Source organism: Lampetra planeri, chromosome 18 (genome assembly GCF_965212315.1).
Source record: "Lampetra planeri chromosome 18, kcLamPlan1.2.h2, whole genome shotgun sequence".
In the NCBI taxonomy this organism is placed as follows: domain Eukaryota; kingdom Metazoa; phylum Chordata; class Hyperoartia; order Petromyzontiformes; family Petromyzontidae; genus Lampetra; species Lampetra planeri.
In genome coordinates this window covers 5341637-5367079 of record NC_136124.1, presented here as the reverse complement: position 1 = coordinate 5367079, position 25443 = coordinate 5341637, and the positions used below count along the sequence as shown (strand labels likewise).

Genomic DNA, 25443 nt, shown 5'->3' with positions numbered 1-25443 from the left:
GGTCAATATTTTTCGAACAAATTAATCGAATCATAATAAGTTTATTTTGGGTCAGATCGTGTGGGTATGATCTTATTTTTTCCACGGTAACCCTCCCACCACCCGACAGAGCCCATCAAACAAAGTTGTCAAGTGACCAAATATGCCGATTGGTTTTGTTTCTTAGCAACACCGGAGGAGGAACGTTGGAAAAGCGAGAAAAGTGTTGGGAATTTTGCGCGACCAGCATCATCAGGTGTAAAATAGGTTTGAGTTCAAACGTGTCATGATACATACACGCGCTCTAACCCAACAAGAAAACTGATCGCGGATCATAATATCGCCCGTGAAAGCCTACGTGTAAAATTAATGGGTGATTAACACATTCCTGCGGAGGGAGCTGGTAGGAACGTTGATTGCTCGGTCAATGGCCAGGGTCAACGGCGGCGTGGTGTATTCCGCAAATATGCCCGACTGTGAAGGTGGGCACAAGCTGGCGTGAGTAGGTTAAACGTTGAGTTTTATAAGGGCACCACGGGGTGACCAGCCCCTCTCCACCCAGCCCCACCCCTCCCACCCCGCACCCAGCCCCACCCTCCCCACCCAGCCCTTCCCCACCCTCCCCACCCAGCCCCTCCTCACCCTCCCCACCCAGCCCCTCCCCACCCTCCCCCACCCAGCCCCTCCCCACCCTCCCCCACCCAGCCCCTCCCCACCCTCCCCTCCCCACCCAGCCCCACCCAGCCCCTCCCTGCACGACAGACACAATAATCCCCTGTGGGCTGGTGTAACCACGAGGTTCCTACCCGTAACTTGACGACGTCGTACCTAAATTTCGATTTAAAGCTTTCGTGACTGCAGGGATTCATCTTCTTGGTTCTTTCGGTAAAGTTCACGTAGAATGGAAATAATAAAATAATAAAAATAAAACATCATAAAATAATTCTCACGACGTTTCGGCCACAACGCAAGCAGCCGTCCTCAGGTGGAGAACAGGTCATTCAGACTCTGTCTCCTCGACAGACCTGTTCTCCACCTGAGGACGGCTGCTTGCGTTGTGGCCGAAACGTCGTGAGAATTATTTTATTATGTTTTATTTTTATTATTTTATTATTTCCATTCTACGTGACTTTACCGAAAGAACCAAGAAGACGTCGTAGCTCTACATTCGAATGAAGATGTCACCACGGCCTAGGGCAGTGATGCCCACCGTGTCACGGTGTTGACGTGGGTGCCAAAGGGCCACGGGGCCTGCGGCCGCCACTCCTTCACCAAGCCCGCGGGAACCCGTGGGAAGGAAAAACTCTCCACCTTATTGCCGAAGCTTCTTTGCTCGCCATTGAGTGCTCGCAAGGCGACATTTGGCACGTGCCATCGGGGTTCCCCTTCGTAATTCGAGCGGCCAGTGACAGTCGCCGTGGGCCAAATCGGCACCCTTCCGTTGAGACTCGACGACCGTAAATTGCTTTGACGGAGGTTATTCCCCCCCCCCCCCGCGGCGACTTGATTGTTTTTAAATCCTTTATATAAAGTTCGCTTGCTTGCGTGCTTGCGTGCTTGCTTGCTTACGACCGTGCAAATCTTGCGGTCGTTTTTTAACACACTTCCCGTGATCCAATCGAGCTGACATTTTCCACACAGACTCGTTGTGCGTGACAATTAATTTTCGTGACAAAATGTTTTCCAACATTTTACACTGTTTAGGGAAAAAAAATTGAATATTTAATTACAAATTGCTTAGGTGGCAGCCATCTCAAGCCAGAGGACGAGAGGACTCTAGCCGCCACGCATATAAAGGATTTAGAGTAAAAAACTTAGTTTTTACGGGTTAATTTTTTAATTGTGTGGAATATAGTTAATTATAATTGGAAAGAAAGCGGATGTGGTGTGTTATAAGATAGATAATGCTTAATGCAATGTTGCAACAATAGCGTTAACACGAAAAACACTGTGATTATTGTGTCGGAAAGTATGTTCGCAAGGGAACCGTAATGCGGTAGATGCAAAAGGGATACAACAATAATTGCAGATGTCCGTTGTGAGATTTGAAAACGGTAGCTTACATTGTGGTAGGGTATCGTAAATTTGTAGACAGGTTAGAGCAGCGCTGGGTGTTGATGTGCCAAATGATCAGGCCAAAGGTCAATTTGTTTTCAACGTCTCAAACCCGTTGGCATAAAGTACACTTCGCCAGCTTTCAAACAACAAGTTTGGAAACAGGGTGGAGCGACCTGGGATGAGTTCTTCGGACAAAGACGCATTCACACTTCATACACAGAGATTCGCTTTCCAACGTCGGCTATGAAGAAGCTCCCAGCAGCGCGTGAAACGCAACGTCGGACGCCGTGCGACAACAAACCCCGTCAACGCATCGGAGAGCCACGCGGCACAACCGCCGTAGCCCGAGCCGGAAGAGTGCAGAGTAACCCAGGCAGGTGGTGGTGGCACAGCGGTAGAGCGAGTGACTCGCTATGGGATGGTTGCGAGTTCACATCCTTGGCTTGGAGGTTGACTCAGCCCATCATCTACCCAGGGTGGATTAAATTAAATTTCGATTTAAAGCTTTCGTGACTGCAGGGTTTCATGTTCTTGGTTCGTTCGGTAAAGGCACGTAGAATGGAAATAATAAAATAATAAAAATAAAACATAATAAAATAATTCTCACGACGTTTCGGCCACAACGCAAGCAGCCGTCCTCAGGCGGAGAACAGGTCTGTCGAGAAGACAGAGTCTGTCTTCTCGACACGTCGTGAGAATTATTTTATTATGTTTAATTTGGTATTATTTTGTTATTTCCATTCTACGTGACTTTACCGAAAGAACCAAGAAGATGGATTAAATTAGTTCCACTTTTGTGGGGAAGTCAACAGTATTTATCCTACTCAGTAGTAGTTATCCTGCGTAGACACCTTCACCCCGCCATAGAAATATGGAATTTCCACCATTGACTCAGAGCTGTAAACTGGAGGATGAACCACCAATACCTCAAGGCTCATTCTATCACAACATCACTTCGACTCTGAATACCGATTATCCACATTATCATTATTATCATCACATAGACTGCAATGCCTAACAGAGATGTAAATTGGCATTTTTATGGCAACATAAGAGGGAGGCATCTATTGATTGGCAGACATGTACATCCGGTCTGGGTGTGGCGGAGGGCCCTCATGGGGTATCGCTTTAGAGACGCTCCAGCGACGATGCAACATGCTCCCATAGTTGCGCACATCGACAAGATCGCACGGTCCGTGTGTGTGTTTTTTAAACTGGGAGTGCGTGCGACAGCAAAAGCGGTTTTGGCTTAGCATGTCATTTTCTGTGCAAAGCAACTTTTGATGCGGCAAGATGAACAGTTGCCTGTGCCCGTAGCCAGAAGCCTAATAACGCTGAGCACCTTCCTGCACGCATCTCTGGATGACGATGAATAACACCGGTCAACAACACACTTTTTCTGGCATAAGGTATTCCAACGGTTTTAAGGTAATTTTGGGGTGCTGATTCATTCCAAATCTGGCATCAGTTTTTGTCTATCACATCAGGTTTTTGAGATATTTAATATAGCATTTTCAATAAAAACTGCAGAAGAAAAATATTAAATAGATGTGGATATCCACATAAAATGATATTGTAAACACACTATCCTAAAAATACAGCACCATATTTTAACACTAAAGCAGTCACTGACTCGCAACAACTTGCAATCATAAGTGACAGAGTTAATTTTGGGTAAAATCAATGAAAATGGGGTATGCCGATAGCATAAAAATGAGATGTGATAGAGCAAATCTGAGATCAGATTAGGAATCAGCACCCTGAAATTAGTCTAAAACAGCTGCAAAAATCCAGGCCAGAAAAAAATGTTTTTTCTTTTGTTGACCAGTGTAGTTTACCTTCGTCGCAAAGGCACCGCTTCCCCACCACTCGTTTTACTAAGCAAGCCCACGATGATTGCGTGCCGTTCGATCAAAGTGTCGGTACTGGTGTCAAGCCCGATTGTGTTGTTGTTGTTATGGTTGTGATGTTATTTCTCTTAACAGTGTCAGAAGGCATCTGGGCCTGGAATGTAAAAATAGGACAAATAACAAATGCTGCCGTGTGTGTCGAAAGAATTTTACTTATTCAAGGATTAGTTTCGTCTGTTAAAGGCAAGACCGATGATTATAATTAACAGTGAAGCCATTCAGATGCAATTAAGACAAGGCATGCTAACGTTGCTCTACAAAAGGCTACTTTTTAATTTCCATAGTTTTACATTTTTCATGGTTGATACAAACAACGCGAATCCACGGGGTGTTGTACATTTGAGATCATGTACGTTACTACGATAATGAGCCAAGAATGTATGTTTGTGTGTAACGCGCGTGACGTCACTCCACATGCCCCCCCATCATTAATATTCATGAGCGTGTGACGTCACTCCACATGCCGCACCCCCCCCCGTCATTAATATTCATGAGCGGGTGGATTGTTACATTCACGCAGAAGGTCGAGCGGAAATAATTTTGATTTCGAAAATTCGCTTTAAGTTTGACGTTTCTCTATTGAAAGTTAATCTAATAAATAATTCTACGCAGCAACAAAGTGCATTTGGTGTCTTTATTTATTTCTTCAGCACTTGAGACAAATATGTTTCTACATTATGGCAAAATATACATTTCTGGGTGATTGTCCAGATATTGTATCGAATTCCAATTAATTTCAACCCTAGCGACCGAAAACAGAATCAGAGCAGTGAATTTGACCAAATTGAAGGTCAGTTATATACAGTGCTACAGTGAAATGCAGTGAAGTGTTTGATGACTTCGTTTTGTGCCAGATTCACTGCCATTAATACAATGCTACAGTGAAATGCAGTGAAGTGTTTGCTCACATACTTTTGTGCAACATCCACTGCCATTAAATTTACACAAGATACAATTCTACTCTGCGCAATGTTTTCATAAATACCAGGTAAGGCCCACTGAGCTATATAAAATTACTACGGATGGAGAAAGCATCTCTCTTTGTGACATATTCCCTTATCTATAATTGTTTAGATATTCAGTCTATATCCCAACCGCCATCGTCAATGTGGTTTTTTTTGGTGGTGTAACATGACAAAAAAATACAAATATATTTAGCATTTTACCAGGTAAGGCCCACTGAGCTATGTAACTCGTTTGCACAAGCGGCCTAGCCATGAATATTAGCTCAACGAAGTGGCTTACCACGTGGAAATGTATAGCAGCCAAATACCAAGAAGATGAATCCTTGCAGTCACGAAAGCTTTCAATCGAAATTCAGCCAAATACTCTTTAGTTATTTCGGTAAAGTCACGTAGATAGAAAAATAGCTAATAGAAAAATAGCTAATAGAAAACTAGCTAATAGAAAAATAGCTAATAGAAAAATAGCTAATAGAAAAATAGCTAATAGAAAAATAGCTAATAGAAAAATAGCTAATAGAAAAATAGCTAATAGAAAAATAGCTAATAGAAAAATAGCTAATAGAAAAATAGCTAATAAATAGCTAATAGAAAAATAGCTAATAGAAAAATAGCTAATAGAAAAATAGCTAATAGAAAAATAGCTAATAGAAAAATAGCTAATAGAAAAATAGCTAATAAATAGCTAATAGAAAAATAGCTAATAAATAGCTAATCAAGATAGCAGCCAAATACTCTAAACGCATGTTTCTAAATGTGGAAGGAAAAACCAGAGGACCTGGAGAAAAAGCCACGTGACCACGGTGAGAACACGCAAACTCCCAATAAACAGACGTCAGGTCGGGATCGAACCCACGACCTCCTGTACACCAGGTGAGGTAATAACATCCTGCCAGGAATCTAACTCAAGCCAGGATTCATTGCGAAGTGTGTCAACAACTGCACCACAGCTCCCCGAGCATTAACTTACGTACCACAGTAATAGCATTTAGAGCCCGTTGTAAATCCACTGCTGGATGAAGGCCTCGCCATGCTGTCGTTCATGCAGGTTGTTTGACCATACTTCACTACACATTATGGGTTGGTGGCCGCACTGGTTCAGATATCCGCCCCCGCCCACTCTCTCTATTTAGGGCCTCGACACAGAGACGTGGCTTTCTCTGTGTGCCTATGCTTGTTCCCTCTCTATGTATCTCTGTGATATCTGTCTGCTTATATGGCTGTCTATATGTTTCTGGTTCTGTGCTTCATCTCTCTCTCAAATTTAGCATTCTCAGGAAGAATGTAATCAACCAGGTAGGGTGTTGACTGTTATGTTATCCGACTCTCTGTTGTATTACATTCCATTTATAAGTATACTAGATGTGTGTTTCTATTTCATTTATACCTGATGATGATTGCTTGTGTTGCAATCGAAACGTCGTATGCTAGTATGAAATTTATTATTTTCTCTTTATACGTCACTTTACCGAAAGAACCAAAGAGTGGTTCAGATATCACTTGCCAACTGATGTCAGCCCGCACTTGCCCTGCTGTGGTCAATCCATTGCTGGATGAAGGCCTTTCAAAGCCGCTGCCACCCCTGCTCACGATGCGGCGATGAAACAACCCACGGAGCGCTGCGGTGGTGACATGTTAACTACCTCAGCTGGTATGGAGGAGGTCGTGGGTTAGATTCCCACCCTGACGCCTGCTGCTGTATATTTGGAGTTTGCGTGTCTCTCTCTCTCTCCCCGTGGATTTTCCCCGGGGTTTTTCCCTCCACATTTAGAATCAACATCACGCGTTTAGAGTATTTGGCTGCTATAAATGTCCACGTGATGAGCGCACTCAGTCGAGCGATCATTTGCGACGGCCAGGTCGCTTCTGACAATAGCCATGTAGCTCGATGTGACTTGGCTCGTAAGATACAAACAAGTGTAAAGTGAAAGAGCCAGAGAGCACGGATTCCTGCAGTCACGAAAGATTCAAATCTAGATTGTAAAGTGTACAACGGACTGATTTCATCGCACGAGCTCCTCAGCGGACGTCCTCTCCGACGACGCGTTCCGTTCCTCAGCGGCCACTCCATGGCCCTGATGACCACCGTCCATCATTCCCTCCGGCGGCTTTGTCCTGCCCAGGCCCAATTACTTCCCTGAACAGTTTGAATGATGCATTTAACCTCCATACGATCTCTCATCGACATGTTCCCCTTTATGTCTCTCAATGCCATGCCGTGCGTGCATCCGTAAATGCCACTTTGCACACTCTTCGGTTTTGTATATATACACACATACATGTATATATATATATAAATAACAGGGTTCGTACTGACCTCCACAGCTAAACGAGCCAGACTGCAGATCGTTTATCCGAGTTTGCCAATAGCCGGTATGGCCAATACATCCCTAAATGCCTCTTTGCACACTCTTCGGTTTTGTATATACACACATATATATAGATAAATAACAGGGTTCGTACTGACCTCCACAGCTAAACGAGCCAGACTGCAGATAGTTTATCCGAGTTTGCCAATAGCCGGTATGGCCAATACAGATAACTCGAGCATCAATACTTACGCCATGCAATACACATTACACGCATTCGTCATGGCCATGCAAGCTGCGTGTTACTAAAGGCATCAGCCACCACATGCCGTTTATGCAGTGAAAGAGGACTTGTCCATTGAAGTGAAAAGCGTCGGCACGCCCACCCCACCCCCAAAATTATGAGTTATAAAATAAATTGCCTTAGTAAAACAATCTCAGTGATTTCCTGCTGCTCAAATGAGCACTGCAGCGATGCTCACTCCTCTGGTACTCGTTTTATCTACCCCGGAGGGATGATGGCAATGCCCAAAACTCGAATAATTAATGGGGGGGGGGGGAGATTTTTCTACCGTGTTTACAGGAGCAGAAAAAAACCTCATGCTATAGAAGTCGTGATTTGCAAATGTATGACGAAATGTTGAACGTAAATATACCACGTGTTTAAAAACGTTCTCAGAATAATATTCAGGAAAGGTTTCTATTGTCCTAATCACAAAACACAATCGGTGTAATATTAATTATTTAGAATTTTTAATTAAATCATACCCGTGCATTTGTAACACTGCATTCCACACAGTTTGAACATCCCGTGCATACCACCTCATATAATGGGTGAGCATGATTAATTGATTAATCAGTTAAAATTACTTTTTATAATTGATTGTCACAATAGTCAATCAATTACCGCTCTCCACCACGAAAGGTGAAAGGCCCTAATCTAATTATTTATCTCGATTTCTCTCTGTACCATCCTCTGGCAGCCCGGGATTATATTTGAAGGTCATAGTTCAAGGTCACAATGTGCCCATACCCAAAACTCCGTCATTGTTGTGTTTGCCTGTCTCCGTGATATATTGCGAACTGTTTGACCAATGTGGAGAGAATTTCTAGGTAATATCCAGCACAACAGACTTTTGGCCGGGATTGCTTTTCAGATGAGAAAGCTCAAAGGGCAATGCCGCGTCATTCCTATGAACAGTGAGAGAGAACTGGGAGCCTGATCCCATAGTACTGTAGGAAGTGGAATTTTACCGATAGATTCCTCTCCTCTTAAACGGAGGTAGGTTGAGCAAATAGGCCAACATAACCACTGCCAAAAAGTATGATCGGTGTTTCAAAATGTTCCAAGTGCATACCGTGCTAATTTAAATTTCCCTGGAGACAACGGCCCAGTTGGGTGGAGCGGTGGCACAGTGGTTAGCCGGCGCACCGCGCAATGAACCCAGTGAACTGAGAGTCTGATTACCCAGCCATGGCTAATGTCAGTGGTGAGTGATATATGAACCAGTCCTGGGCCCATCCTTCACCAACCTGAACCCACCACCAACCTGAGCCCACCACCAACCTGAACCCACCACCAACTTGAGCCCACCACCAACTTGAACCCACCATCAACCTGAACCCACCACCAACTTGAGCCCGCCACCAACTTGAACCCACCACCAACCTGAACCCACCACCAACTTGAACCCACCACCAACCTGAACCCACCACCAACCTGAACCCACCACCAACTTGAACCCACCACCAACTTGAACCCACCACCAACTTGAACCCACCACCAACCTGAACCCACCACCAACCTGAGCCCACCACCAACCTGAACCCACCATCAACTTGAGCCCACCACCAACCTGAACCCACCACCAACCTGAACCCACCACCAACTTGAACCCACCACCAACCTGAACCCACCACCAACCTGAACCCACCACCAACTTGAACCCACCACCAACTTGAACCCACCACCAACCTGAACCCACCACCAACTTGAACCCACCACCAACCTGAACCCACCACCAACTTGAACCCACCACCAACCTGAACCCACCACCAACCTGAACCCACCACCAACTTGAACCCACCACCAAACTGAACCCACCACCAACTTAAACCCACCACCAACCTGAGCCCACCACCCACCTGAACCCACCACCAACTTGAACCCACCACCAACCTGAACCCACCACCCACCTGAACCCACCACCAACTTGAACCCACCACCAACCTGAACCCACCACCAACTTGAACCCACCACCAACCTGAACCCACCACCAACTTGAACCCACCACCAACCTGAACCCACCACCAACTTGAACCCACCACCAACCTGAACCCACCACCAACTTGAACCCACCACCAACTTGAACCCACCACCAACTTGAACCCACCACCAACCTGAACCTACCACAAACCTGAACCCACCACCAACTTGAACCCACCACCAACTTGAACCCACCACCAACCTGAACCCACCACTAACTTGAACCCACCACCAACATGAACCCACCACCAACTTGAACCCACCACCAACTTGAACCCACCACAAACCTGAACCCACCACCAACTTGAACCCACCACCAACTTGAACCCACCACCAACCTGAACCCACCACCAACTTGAACCCACCACCAACCTGAACCCACCACCAACTTGAACCCACCACCAACTTGAACCCACCACCAACCTGAACCCACCACCAACTTGAACCCACCACCAACCTGAACCCACCACCAACTTGAACCCACCACCAACCTGAACCCACCACCAACCTGAGCCCACCACCAACTTGAACCCACCACCAACCTGAACCCACCACCAACCTAAACCCACCACCAACTTGAACCCACCACCAACCTGAACTAACCACCAACCTGAACCCACCACCAACTTGAACCGACCACCAACCTGAACCCACCATCCCTTACCACCATGGTAAGGGATTTGTCAAACAACCCATATAACCCAGATAGCACGGGCAGGAGGCGTTCATCCAGCAGCGGATTGAAAATGGGCTGTAATACCCTTGATCTTTCGGTAAAGTCACGTAGAAGGGAAATAAAATAATAAAAATATAACAATAAAATTCTCACGACGTTTCGGCCACAACACAAGCAGCCGTCCTTAGGTGAAAAAGGATGAGCGTTTTGAGCTATCTCAATTATAAAAGAGGGATGATATCGTCATCTTCTCAGCCGACAAGGGCAATGCCACGGTCATCATGGACATATACAATAACAACATTCAAGACCTACTTAATGATGGTAGCTATACAAAAAAATTAAGAGATCCCACCAAAAACGAACAGTATCATCACTGATTCGGCTTCATTAATTGAACAAACCAAGCGGTTTTCCTTAAAACCCTCTGCTGCTCGACCACCCAGATTGTATGGCTTACCAAAAATCCACAAAGAAGGGACACCCCTTCGTCCTATCGTCTCCACCATTTGCTCACCCACCGACAAACTGGCCCGGTTTCTGTCTGAGACCTTACAGCCATTCACTGGTAGGACCACCTCTTCTGTTCTTAACTCTGCTCACCTGGTATCGTTAATTAAAGACATCTCACTGTCCTCAAGTGATTTGCTCGTTAATTTCGATGTAGTTACTTTGTTCACCAAAGTTCCTATGCCTGACACCATTGCCATAATTGAAGGCTTGGTCCAACAAGGACTGAATGCTGATGTACCAGCCCTGGTGAGACGCTGCCTCACCAACACTTACTTCACCTGGAATTGAACATTCTACAAACAAGTTGAAGGCACCCCAATGGGTTCTCCCTCATCTCCGGTTGTAGCCAATGTTTTCATGGAAAAATTTGAGACGGACGCCTTCCAGGCATCCACTCTACGTCCGTCCTTGTGGAAGATGACACGTTCGTCATCTGGCCACGTGGCCGACCAGCTCTGAACCAATTCCTCAACCACATCAATTCCATACACCCAGCCATCAAATTAACCATGGAGGTGGAAAAGGATGGCAAGCTACCATTCTTGGATGTTCTAATCGAAAAGAGACCAGATGTCTCAATGGGCCACTGTCTACATTAAAGCTACCCATACTGATGCCTACCTAAAACCTGACTCCCACCACCATCCATCCCAGAAGAATTCCCTTATCAAAACTCTACACCATAGAGCTCGATGTATCTCCGACCATCATCACCTAGCCAGTGAACTGAAACACGTGCGCCAAGCTCTCAAGATGAATGGATATTCGGACTACACAATCCGTAAAGCTATCACCCCAACCGTTGGGAAGGAGCCATCTGAGGACCCAATTAAAACCATCACCTTGCCATACATAGCAGGGGGTCACCAAAATTATTTCCAAAATCATGAGCAAACACAAGATCCAGTTTCGATTTAACACAGTGCATAAAATTCGTGATCTGATCCCATCTATGAAGGATGTGATCCCTGACATGCAATACCCCGGCGTCTACAAACTAAGCTGTGTCTGCGGCAGTAGTTACATTGGGGAAACTAAGCGACATGTCTCGGACCGTGTTCGTGAGCATAAAGCAGATTTGAAACACGGGAGCACCAACACTTCCGCCGTGGCTGATCATTGTTTTAATGCGGTTTGCTCACACGAAATTGATTTCTCTAAGACGAAGGTACTTATCGACAAAGATTCGTTCATGAAGCCATCCATATATACAGACACAGACACAATTTCATCCGAGAGGATAGGTACAAACTCAGCAATCATTGGAAGGACATCATTAACCAGTTTAAGTCATAACTGGCTCTGATTTTTCCATCTTGTCACCTTCCGATGTTATTAAGATGGGACGAGCAATTCCAGTTCTTGTGGTGTCGCCCGTGCATTGGGCGTACCACAAGTTGTTATTTTTCCACGGATTATGCATCTACCCTTCCGTTCATTACCATCTCTGCTTTCTCTCCACGTATGCTGGCCCCAGGACACTTGTGTCCCGCCCACTTCATTCTGATACCAAGATGCTTGTGCTCCACCCATTTTTAACCTTTAATAAGCAATATAAAAAAAATATTAAAACGCTTTATGAAATGTACTAGTAATGGCAGAACTCCACGACTCCAGGAAGTGACCCCGAAGCTTGCCACAACGTAAGGGACCGTGGCCAATTACAGCCAAGGTCAGTTGACCATGGACAATTAGACCCAAGCCGGAACTTAACATATAAAAAAGAATGTTTAAATATATATATATATAATGTATGATAGAATATAGTATTGTCATCAGTATGACATGAGTATATCAAGTTTGCAGTCGATACCACATTGGGAAGTGGGTTAAAATTGAGTTACAAGATTTGAGGATACAACAACGAGTGGGTTAAACGAAAGCGTGTAAAAACTGCTTGCCTTCAGTGGCTCCTCCCCCTTTTTTAAATCCTTTATATTTAGTTCGCGTGCTTGCTTGCTTGCGTGCTTGCTTGCTTGCTTAGGACCGTGCAAATCTTTCGGTCTTTTTTTAACCCACTTCCCGTGATCCAATCGAGCTGACATTTTCCACACAGACTCGTTGTGCGTGACAATTAATTTTAGTGAAATTTTTTTTCCAAAATTTTACACTGTTTAGGGATTTTTTTTTAAAATATTTAATTACCAATTGCTTAATGCTGGCAGACAATCATCTGACCCATAGGTGGCAACCATCTCAAGCCAGAGGACGAGAGGACTCTAGCCGCCACGCATATAAAGGATTTAGAGTGAAAAACTTTGTTTTTACGGGTTAATTTTTTCCACCTGATGACGGTTGCTTGTGTTGCGATCGAAACGTCGTAGTTTGTTTATTTTATTTTTTGAACCTATCCACGTGACTTTACTGAAAGACCCAACGAATATAAATAAACTTTTTGTTGATCCATACATGTTGCATGCAATAGGGTCATGTGACATACGCAGAGCCACTAGTGTGCCCGCTGCATTCGTCGCAATGGTTACGAGAAGAAATTATTCTTGAATTTACTCATTATCCTGACTCACGATAATTAATTGAATCGTGGGGGTGCTGGGCGCAAGGTAGGGGGGGGCGCAGGGGAGGGGGGGCGCAGGGGAGGGGAGCGCAAGGGGGGACGCAGGGGAGGGGCTGGGCGCAGGGGGGCACAAGGGAGGGGGGACGCAGGGGAGGGGGCGGACACAGGGGAGGGGTGGGCGCAGGGGATTGGTGCAGGGGGTGGGTGCAGGGGGTGGGTGCAGGGGGTGGGTGCAGGGGGGGGGGCGATGAAGGGGCACGGGGGGGGTCAGAGGGGGAGTTGGGGCGCACGGGGGGAGGCGGGGGTGAGGGTTAATCTTTTATACCTGAAATAGATACACACGGGGTATCTTTTTTAAGATAATATTTGCAGATTCACAAAAATAAATGTATACAAAACCGAGATGCCTATTGCATGGCACTGCACAAACGCTACATTAAAGTAATGGGATTCACTCCCGTGCCAGACACAATGGCCGTGTTCATTTTAATATCCTTTGCATCTGAGGTGTTGCGTTTCCTCATCCATTACATTATAGATGCTGCGTATAACATCGTGCATACTAATAATAGCCTTGCAGAGATGGCTTTTTGTTTTAAATGTGTTCAATCACATTTTCGTTCACATTTTACATTAAAATTGTACTTTGCATGGCAGCGCACGCAATGGGAAAACAAAGAGCAATGGTTATACAACGCGACATTGCAAATATACACAAACAGAATTGAATCGATTTGGAATTAAATGTTTAATTATCATGAATGTTTAACCAGCATACGCTGTACAATTAACTGTAATGGGGCGGGGGGGGGTCAATATTGTAAAGATGCTTGTATAATCTATTAAGATTTCATCATTTGAATCATCGCAACGTGCTGCTGTTACGTATATTTTTTTCGCCCGCTTCATTTCACGCACAATTATTCGGACGATACATCTCCACAGATTAGTAGTGTATCCTAAATCACTTAATCCCTCGCGCAGCTTTATTTATTTATATAAATATATCGTCGAGAATCATTCCATATTCCCAGAGGCAGTTGTTTTTTTACGCCCCACCTGTGAGAACCTCCCGGATAAGAATCTGCCTGGTAAAACATTATTGCCGCACGTGATGTGAAATAATTGCAATGACCGGTAGTTTACGGCTGACAGGGAGATGAGAGAGCCGAGTCTGGGACTGATATTCCCTCCGCAGTTATGCTGGGGCTGTACGCGGCGCCTCGAACTAAAACAAATAATGCGGCAGTACACACCGGCAACAACAACAAAACGACACACACACATATATATGAAATGTACAGAATTATGATACGAAGTGGAATACGATATGTAGAGTACAATGCCTATAAAATGCATTTGGATACCACTGTATGGTATATCGTATACGTTAAGTGAACTAGAATACTGTTTGTAGTATATTATGTATTTAACTCGCACCAAAATACGCTTGAATGTTTATCAAGGTAAAGGTGCGGCCCTGCAATTGCCTACCAGCGTCAGCGCCGGTGGAGATCTCTCCACTCGACGGAGCTCTTCCAGACAACTCTGAACAGGATTCGTGTTGGCCTACCCTTCTTACGCTGGCCAGACGATCTGCGAGTACCCACACTTGACCCCACCACACCACCAGCCACCCTGCTAAACGACTAACTGTGGTTCGGGGCGGGAGGAGGAATGGTGAGAACTCACCAACTCAAGGGGGATAGCCTCATTCGCAAGAGTGACCTGGGACGATACTCCTGAGGTCAATAGGGACGATCGTCCCGGGTCACTCAATAGGAGACGATGATTGCTGCTGTGTCAAAGTGTCGACGGAGTGGCGTGCGTGTGGTCGAGCTGCTGCGGCGCGCGGAGTAGCAGTGACGAGCGAAGCCCCGCACCCTATCGCCAGGGCGAGACCACCCAGTCAAGGTGTGGACATGTAGAGGCGTTGTACATGGCACCTTGACAAGGCGGTGTGGTTGTGGGTCCCATCAACGCCATCCCACCAGCACAAACTCACCAAGACACAACCTTCACAATGGAGCCAATGATTTTTCCACGAATCGTACATGCCATCCAGTACTTGATTTTTTGGGGGGTTTGGTCACTACGCAATGATGTGGCCAAATCTGTTTTTCTTGTCATAAGACCTTTCACCACCCGACGCATCCCAAACAAATGTAACGTCCACGTGTGCAAGCGTTTAACTTCGAGACAATTTAAGAACGGACTCTCGACAACTAAATGTGGGGCGTTGTCTACGAAGCGAAGCTTGAAATAACGACATCAACCATCTGCAGGGGGAAAAAACTGAAGTCAGAATGTCATGACGATGTCGGATTGTGGAGGAGTTTCCCTCAATACATTTTGGCCAGATCGCTACGTGGCTTACCGCTAAAAATCAATAAACGAATGATATTGCCTGTGAAAATCCACACGTTAAGTTCACCGTAACGGTGTCCACGTGCATCTATGCTTATTTCCGATGTCTTTACCAGCAAGTTCATGTACATGAGTGGATGCTGTCAGCGGTGATGGAGGAGTCTTGCGTGCCTCTTATTCGGATTATAAGATTGCAGCCGGAATGTTTTGATAGCACAGCAGCAATTCAATGCATGTCACATCGGCAAGGGTCGATGATTCCAATGAAATGATGACGATTAAAATCTTGAATCACGCGGATTTGTCCCCATCGCAGTCACCGTTGGTCAATCTACTACCGCACAGTACTCGATAAAGGCCTCCCCAAAGCCAATGCCGTCTCTCGCAATATTGTGGCATGATAATCCCCACAGCAACTGCACATGCGCCGATTTCATCGCTCCGTCTCCTCAGTGTTCGTCCTCTTGAACGCGCGTTTGATTCCTTGACTGCCACTTAATCGCTATTATTTTACATGTAACATGCCTAGTTTTTTTTTTTAATTACATATCCTCTCTCGCATCATACATTGACGGGTAGAGAGCAACATTCTGACGTTCCGGGCAGCACTCCGAGGCGCATGGACGGTGTTACACACTGCTGCACTTGATACTGCTGCTGCTGCACTTGCTGCTGCTGCTGCTGCACTTGCTGCTGCTGCTGCTGCACTTGCTGCTGCTGCTGCTGCTGCACTTGCTGCTGCTGCTGCACTTGCTGCTGCTGCTGCTGCACTTGCTGCTGCTGCACTTGCTGCTGCTGCTGCTGCACTTGCTGCTGCTGCTGCTGCACTTGCTGCTGCTGCTGCTGCACTTGCTGCTGCTGCTGCTGCACTTGCTGCTGCTGCTGCACTTGCTGCTGCTGCACTTGCTGCTGCTGCACTTGCTGCTGCTGCTGCACTTGCTGCTGCTGCTGCACTTGCTGCTGCTGCTGCTGCTGCACTTGCTGCTGCTGCTGCACTTGCTGCTGCTGCTGCACACATCAGACTCATCACAGCTGGTGGGGTGGGATTTTCGTTGGTGGTGGCGGGGGGGGGGGGGTTTGGCCGGTCATTGCCGTTCTGGGTTGAGGAGTTTAAGACAATTAACATCTCGCCACCAGAGCCACGGTGGCGAGATGTTAACTCCCTCGCATGTTATACAGGAGGTCGTGGGTTCGATCCCGAGACCCTGTATATTTGGAGCTTGCGTGTCTGTCTCCCCGTGGTCACGTGATTTTTTTTCTCCAGTTCCTCCGGTTTTCCCCTCCACATTTAGGAACATGCATGTCGAGTATTTGGCTGCTATAAAAAAAGAACATTTTCATGACAAGCCACTCAGCTGTAAGCCACTCAGTTGTGGTTCATGGTAAAATAAAAGTCGTTCTGTTTTAAACTGTTTAGGAATGAACCCTATTTTCATGCGTACCCTTCTTCCCTTACCTCTGAGCTTATAGCTCAAATGCTCCATGCCCGTGATTGGGCCTAATGAATTCAACCATTGAGTATGAGAGGTAGGGGGGGGGTCTTGATTATTATTGCACGTACTCATTATGGTTCTCCTGGCCGCTATATTGAAAGTCCTTACCAAAAGCGTTCTGGTCTCGGGTCAGCCCCACTTTATCATCTCTTTTGGGTGACATATCCTGTCCAATGATATTAACTTGCGTTAGCAGTTTGAAATATTTATAAATCGATGCTTGGGTTAGGTCAAAAATGTTGGGTGCAAAAACCCACGTGTTCGGTTTAAATAATAATCATAATTGACACATCTCCAGTGCCTTTCACCCTCGAGGTCACGAGGCACTGTACAACAGGCAAAGATCCCCCATATAGCCTTTAACAGACTGCTAGGGCAAGTGCTGTCAGCGAGCGCCTATGAAAGCCGTACAAAACACACGCACACACGCATGCTCACACCAATCATATCCAACTCCAAAACAAAAGGATTCGAGAAATATAAAACGCCCTTAAAATATGTCGGAAGCATGCATTGAGATTTTTTAGATTATTTTGTTGATATAAATTTTAAAATGATAAGCCACTTTGTTGAGCTATCACTTGCGGCCTGGTTGCTTCTGAAAAAGAAGCCAATCCCTCAGTGGGCTTTGCCTGGTAGAATGGGGATGGTTTAGTGTTGGATTTGTATGTGTTCGAGTGATTCGTTGACCGTTCTTGTACGTTGCACTACCATCATGTTTGTGTATTGTGTGTGTTGTCGTAACGTTCTTACTCGCCCTGACTGGACATCTTTGATAAAGAGCTTCATAGTTTCGATTTAAAGCTTTCGTGACTGCAGGGATTCATCTTCTTGGTTCTTTCGGTAAAGTCACGTAGAAGAGAAATAATAAAATAATAAAAATAAAACATAATAAAATAATTCTCACGACGTTTCGGCCACAATGCAAGCAGCCGTCCTCAGGTGAAGAACAGGACGCTGTCTTTCCGACATACCTGTTCTTCACCTGAGGACGGCAGCTTGCGTTGTGGCCGAAACGTCGTGAGAATTATTTTATTATGTTTTATTTTTATTATTTTATTATTTCCCTTCTACGTGACTTTACCGAAATAACCAAGAAGAGCTTTATAGTTCATCGAATTTCCACAAAATCAACAAATATTCTGATTCTGATTTGAATAAAATGAGGGGGGAAATGGAGCCGGGGGGGGGCGGTCACTCCATTGTCGTACAGAGAGACATGGTGACCTCGGCACACACAACACAACAGACTTCCACTCCTTCTAGAATCCACGCGCACCTCTTGCTGTCTCTCAGTGTTGGCACAAGCATGACTCTCTCCATACTGTTATGCGCACTCAATGTTGTTTTGTTTGTTACTGACCAAGTTTTATGAACCAAATGTAATGTACATGCCGTACTATTGCCCCGTCAATCTGATGTTTCGCGTACTATGAATCATAAAAGGTTTATTTGCGTACATCCAATGTTCCTCTATCCAGGACAAGATACTTGCTCTAAGCACTGCTGTGTGATCGAGTGGCCGAGCGGGCAAAACAGGCAAAACGCAGAAGTTTATGTTGAAGGCCGGCAAAGTGGCATGGCATTCACATTAATTACCTGTCGTTCACTGACAGCCTCCATTTATATGCAATGACCAGTTTAACAATTGCTTTGCTACCAAGAGGTTTCTGTAAAGCTACCAACTTTCTAAGAGGCTCAACCGGAACACGAAATGTGAGCTGCCAGCCCCTCCCTTCATCAGTCTCGGCCCACTTTTCAATAGCCACAACCACTCCGCTGCTAGCACTGCCCACAAAGTGACCAGCCACACCCACTCGACTACTGGCACCGCCCACACAGTGACCAGCCACAACCACTCCGCTGCTAGCACTGCCCACAAAGTGACCAGCCACACCCACTCGACTACTGGCACCGCCCACACGGTGACCAGCCACACCCACTCGACTACTGGCACCGCCCACACGGTGACCAGCCACACCCACTCGACTACTGGCACCACCCACACAGTGACCAGCCACACCGACTAGACTACTGGCACCGCCCACACAGTGACCAGCCACACCCACTCGACTACTGGCACCGCCCACACGGTGACCAGCCACTCCCACTCGACTACTGGCGCCACCCACACAGTGACCAGCCACACTGACTAGACTACTGGCACCACCCACACAGTGACCAGCCACACCCACTCGACTACTGGCACCGCCCACACAGTGACCAGCCACACCCACTAGACTACTGGCACCGCCCACACAGTGACCAGCCACACCCACTCGACTACTGGCACCACCCACACAGTGACCAGCCACACTGACTAGACTACTGGCACCGCCCACACAGTGACCAGCCACACTGACTAGACTACTGGCACCGCCCACACAGTGACCAGCCACACTGACTAGACTACTGGCACCACCCACACAGTGACAAGTCACACCCACTCGACTACTGGCACCGCCCACACGGTGACCAGCCACACCGACTAGACTACTGGCACCGCCCACACGGTGACCAGCCACACCGACTAGACTACTGGCACTGCCCACACAGTGACCAGCCACACCCACTCGACTACTGGCACCGCCCACACAGTGACCAGCCACACCGACTAGACTACTGGCACCACCCACACAGTGACCAGTCACACCCACTCGACTACTGGCACCACCCACACAGTGACCAGCCACACCCACTCGACTACTGGCACCGCCCACACGGTGACAAGCCACACCCACTAGACTACTGGCACCACCCACACAGTGACCAGTCACACCCACTCGACTACTGGCACCACCCACACAGTGACCAGCCACACCCACTCGACTACTGGCACCGCGCACACGGTGACAAGCCACACCCACTAGACTACTGGCACCACCCACACAGTGACCAGTCACACCCACTCGACTACTGGCACCACCCACACAGTGACCAGCCACACCCACTCGACTACTGGCACCACCCACACAGTGACCAGCCACACCCACTCGACTACTGGCACCACCCACACAGTGACCAGCCACACCCACTCGACTACTGGCACCGCCCACACAGTGACCAGCCACACTGACTAGACTACTGGCACCGCCCACACAGTGACCAGCCACACCCACTCGACTACTGGCACCACCCACACAGTGACCAGCCACACCCACTCGACTACTGGCACCGCCCACACGGTGACCAGCCACACCCACTCGACTACTGGCACTACCCACACAGTGACCAGCCACACCCACTCGACTACTGGCACCGCCCACACAGTGAGCAACAGCGTTCCTCTCTCTCTCTGATGGTGGCTCTGCGGACTTTCCTGTCATCTGCATGCTTCTTTTTTTACAATAAAAATTTTGTAATTTGTCCGATTTTTATTTTGTAACTGGATTTTGCCCCTTGACATTGATTATGATTGTGCACTGTTTTCGATCATTTTTAAGCAATGAGGTTGTTTTCATTCTCAATTCCACATCTGTTTTTTTATTGCCCTGATTTTTGTTTGCGTCATTGCTGCACTTGCTGTTTTTGCTTTTGCCTCCTTTTTTTTAGCGAACCAAGGTCACATTTGGCACTTCAGTTCTCAGCTGGTTCAACAAGACAAAATCACCTCCGCGTTGTGCCCATATCACGAGTCGGGAATGAGGCCACGCGTGCGTCATATTTTAAACCCAGAAAAAATCACGATGTTTACAAATACCTCGGTGGGGAGAGGGGGGGGGTGACACAATGGGACAGCCTCGCTGGACGTTTAGTAGCTGTCGGTTGACGAGGTCACATTCTCGCGGTGCGAGCAACAACATTTCACGAGATCTGCACTGTAATAAACAGAGGTGTTTTGCGCAGACATAAAAAACAACACCCAGACAGCAGCAATAATCCTATAGCCACGTGCTCACAGCCAGCTTCCGCGAATATCCCGTCTTTCACCAAGCCTTTTTGGATAACTCACAACAGTGGGGGGGGGGGAAGTTCTATTCGTTCTGTCACGGCACGAGCTGTCAGCATGTGCACACATGCATGCACTGAGCCCCCCCCCCCCGCCGCCGCCGCCCACACACACAAAGCCCCTACGGCCCCCCCCCACACCCCACGCTACCCCCCCCCCCAACACAGAGTCCGCATGCCGGAGTCTGCGTACGCAGATTGCGAAAAGCTGCAGGCAAACACAAACTTGTGCGCGAAGCACGAAGCAGCGCACGACGCAGCAATATGAATCGTGTACCGGTGTTGTAGGTGGTGTGGAGGCACTGATGTATGCCGTGACCTACTGCAATAGAAACTCTATAGAGTCAAGCAATCCAATAAACTTGTTCGGGTTTTTTTGTGTGTGTCTGCTTGCGGTAATATATTAAACCCACGCATACGTACATATACATGCACACACGCGCGAATATACTCTCATACCTACATACAAACATGCATGTACTCTCATATCTACATGCAGACATGCATGTGTAATGATTTCATTTAGAGCTGTCCAGGGCTGAGCTCTAACTGAAATCATTACACATCCATGTATGTACCGTAGTTAAGGCGGTGGTGGGGTCTGGTGGTTTGACGTTTGGACAATAAACACCGTCTTTTGTGAAGAATTAAGCTCTCAATAAAAGCCACTAGATCTTGAAATGTGAAGAATTATGTCACGTCGTTATAATCCCAGACTGGGCTCTCCTTTTACTCCTTCGGATTTTCTCGACCGGAAAATAAAATTGAAACAAAAAAACCTCCACCTCGCAACCTTCAGAGAGTAATTGCATCACGTTAACGTGACGTTACAAGCAGACCGCCGCTCACGACGCTAAACCGATGGGGTTGCCACAATTTCACCGAGGCCCACAGTCAATGGCTCGGCGTCACCGTTCGCTGTCAGGACAGACGAGTGCGCAGAGGTCGACCTCCCCGTGACCGATACGGGCACGCCGAGGCATCCCAAAGGGGGGCCAGGGACCTCGCCCCTCATCAGCATCAGCCGTCCTCTATCTACCGCTGGATCAAAGCTCCCACCCCCCTCACCCCCTCACCCCAACCCCCCTCGTCACCATTCGTCACGGTCTCGCGACGCCGCGATCCATCTCGCTCCTGCACGCGAGCTGAGCTCTTGGCTGCTGCTCCACAGTGGTTGGTGATTTCTTGTATGTGCGTGCATGGATGGATGTATGAACTTCTTTTGCACCGTACGTAGCCAACCGTGCAAATCGGAGGTAGCGGGGGAAAGGACAGCAAACTAAAGGCATAATAAACGTTTTTGGGTTAGATCTAACCCAAAAACGTTTATTATGAATAATATTGGTCGCGAAAGCCTACGTGTTAAACAAACTAAAGGCAGTTCTTGTGTCCGTTTTCTCGTTGAGGCTGTTACTAAGCCACTAGTATCGCTCGTCGGCCATCACATCATTCTCTCGAGCGATGTGTCTGGCTTAAGGTCGCTTTATTTTTCTGAACAAGTCCGTAAAATGTGTCTAATTTCCATGTAGATCAGTTCTATTTTTTTTGTTTTTGTTATAGATTTCCACGTGATAAGCCACTTTGTTGAGCTATCATTTGTGGCCAGGTCGCTTCTGAAAAATAAGTGAATCTCTCAGTGGGTTTTACCTGTTAAGATTTAAAAAAATAGTTTTGTTTGTAATTTTTTTTAAGTGATTTTTTTACTTCTCCTATGCTTTGCACTCCTGTCGTGTTTTTATATTGTTTGTTGTTGTCACATTCTGACCCGCCCTGACTGGACATCCGTAAAAAATAGCTTAATATATAATCGGATTCCTCCGGTACAAAGAAAAATTCTGACTCTGATTTGTGTTCCGCGTTCCGTGCCCTCTATCTCTCTCTCTCCGTTTCCCCCTATAATTTCAAGCGCGCACATCTCCATACTTACACAGCAATCACTTTGTCACGATTAAAACACCACTTCTAAGAAAGAACTATCTACATTAGCACCCACGGCGTTGTTAATTAGTGCCCCGCAAGTCGCGCAACTGGAACTGGAGCCCAAGGGTTCTGAAAATTCCCAGATGCCGAGTTACAAAGGGGGTAGGGAATTGGCCAGGAGGGGGGCTATTTAATTCCTTACAAGAGGGCCCATGCCAACCACACTACCCTCAACTTATGAGTACATCGCTATCCTACTGAAACTGGCACTGGTCATTCATAAGTGAATTTACACTTTGACAGCCAAGGTCGTATTGCTCTTGTTGTTGTTGTTATCGGTTTGTTGTTGATACTCTATGTTGACCGCAGGCACCGCTGTGGCCTAGGATTCTCGCTTTGAAGGATTGCACCTCGTTTGAGATGCCACGAGGCACGGCGCTACAGTATTTGTGAAAAATGTGTCTAGATTCTAGAGATTTCACTTTTCAGTTGAAATTGTAGAAAGCTATTTTTATAAACGCACACATGCGCGCACACGCGTGTCAGCAATTCTAGCCTGCATTGAATATAAACATTTGGACAGCATCAGCACTCCCTCCAACATAATAACACCGACAGAGTATACCCACAGTGCATTTCAGAGGAAAGACGGCAATACAAAGGTCAACCTACCGTAGAAAAAAAAGCAAAGGGTGTCCACAAATAATCGGAAAATAACAATTAAAAATACAACCAAAGAAAAATCAACAAGGCCAACAAGGAATTATTGAAATTCCAAACCCAGTCACAGTACCGGGCAAACGACCTCGTGAGCTCAATCCTTTCCCTTAAAAATACATCCGCCTGTCCTTAGAAGGCGGCTTGCTTCGCTCCGCGTGGCCGGCTGTGGAATCCCCACGGTCCCTTGTGGGCCCTGTGGCTTTCTATTTTAATTCTAGATTTGAAGCTTTCGTGACTGCCAAGGATTCATACTCTTAGTTTTTTCGGTAAAGTCACGTAGGTAAAAAATTAAATTAAAATTAATTTTAAAAAATTAAAAAATATTAAATGAGAATAATATTTTTAATTTTCCCCGCGCGCGTGGCCCAATCTCAGTGTGCAACCCACCCCGCCCGGTCCACCCCCCGCACGCGCACGCACGCACGCACGCACCTGCACGTACAGCTCTTCTGCATCACCTCTGCGCGGTGGTAGCCAGAGAGCTTGCAGAAGCCGTCATTGCTGTACACGATGGGCCAGTCGACAATTTGCGCGTTTCCCAGCAGGAAGTTTGCGTCTGCAGATTCGGGAGACAAACAGAGCTTGGGTTAGTTGCGCAGAGGGCCTTGCAAGCAGCGGGTTAAACATCGCCGCCGCCGCCGCCGCCTCCGTGCTGTTTCAACAAATGCCGCTGGTATGCAGCGAAAGAATAACAGCAACAACAACAGCAGAAGAGCATTCACCTGGGAACATCACATGGGTCTTGCGACTCATTCGTGCAGAGAAATAGTGTCTTCATCACGAGTGGTGGCAATGTGCGGGTGCGTGTGCGAGACGCGGTGCGGAGGAGCGTGTAGTCGTCTATTGGCGAGCGAACTTTGCTACGAACACCGCGACCCGAGTTTCATTGCCGCTCAACGACCAACAATAACAGTGGCAAATGAAAATGAACCGGTCGACTCAACCTCACGCGCGAGTACCTGGTGCAGTGCGTTAAACGTCAACATTCGGGAGACAAAGGCGGCCGGGCGTTGTGTTGGCCACCCACCCAGTCGGGTGCCGTCCCCCCCCCCCCCCACTTCGCGTGTGCTCACTAAGAGCAACTTTGCCCCAACTGTCTGTAAAGAAAGGCTATACGGGGGATCTTTGTCTCTGTGCGAGACGTGCCATGGTTAACGGTGGTACTCCGTGGGTGGATTATCCAGGTTGCGAATTAACGTTGCTCATTCGCTCGTTTGTTGTTGTTATTGCTTTACCACGCTCGCTGGTTTCACTGTGAGCTGCTCCTCACTCGTCGAGGGTCAATGGCTCTGTGGCCACGTGGCCGAGAACACGTCGGAAAGGCAAAACATTCCTTTAAGAAGCAATAAAACCAGACGACGTCGGTCAATGAAAATTATTTCCATCGTTTAACTTGCATCTATTTGTTTGCGTTATCCGAGTTCGATTGCGGTCATTTTCTGACATCGGGGCGACGCATATCTGAGCTCGGTCCTGGGCCCTCTAGCAGTTTGTCTCAACGTGAAATGAACGCCTGGCGCGGTGTGTGTGTGTGTGAACATTGGGCTCTCCCCTGCCATTGCGCCGAATAATCATGAGGTCTGCCTCCTTCCATAAAACCGTTGTGCCTTGCGATGTCGCGAACTAACCGGTTAAATAAAAAATAAGAAGTCAGGATTATGCTGACGTTAATGAGAAGCAGAGCAGATAGATACGTTTCGCCCGACTGGTTTTATTAAACGTAAGTCATTTTTCTCTGCGTGTGCCATTTCATCGCGACGATGATAAATAATAATCATAATCATCATCATAACAGCAGAAGCCGAAA

The 25443-nt window shown here is 47.0% G+C and overlaps 1 protein-coding gene across 1 annotated transcript in view; it reads right to left on the bottom strand.

The window, feature by feature from the left end:
- The window catches only part of KCNH1 (potassium voltage-gated channel subfamily H member 1), a 140459-nt gene that overhangs the window by 102609 nt on the left and 12407 nt on the right, over positions 1 to 25443 (bottom strand). Inside the window, exon 2 of the mRNA XM_078602668.1 lies at positions 24069 to 24192. Within this exon, the coding sequence (XP_078458794.1) occupies positions 24069 to 24192 (124 nt within the window). The remainder of the gene's footprint in view (positions 1 to 24068; positions 24193 to 25443) is intronic.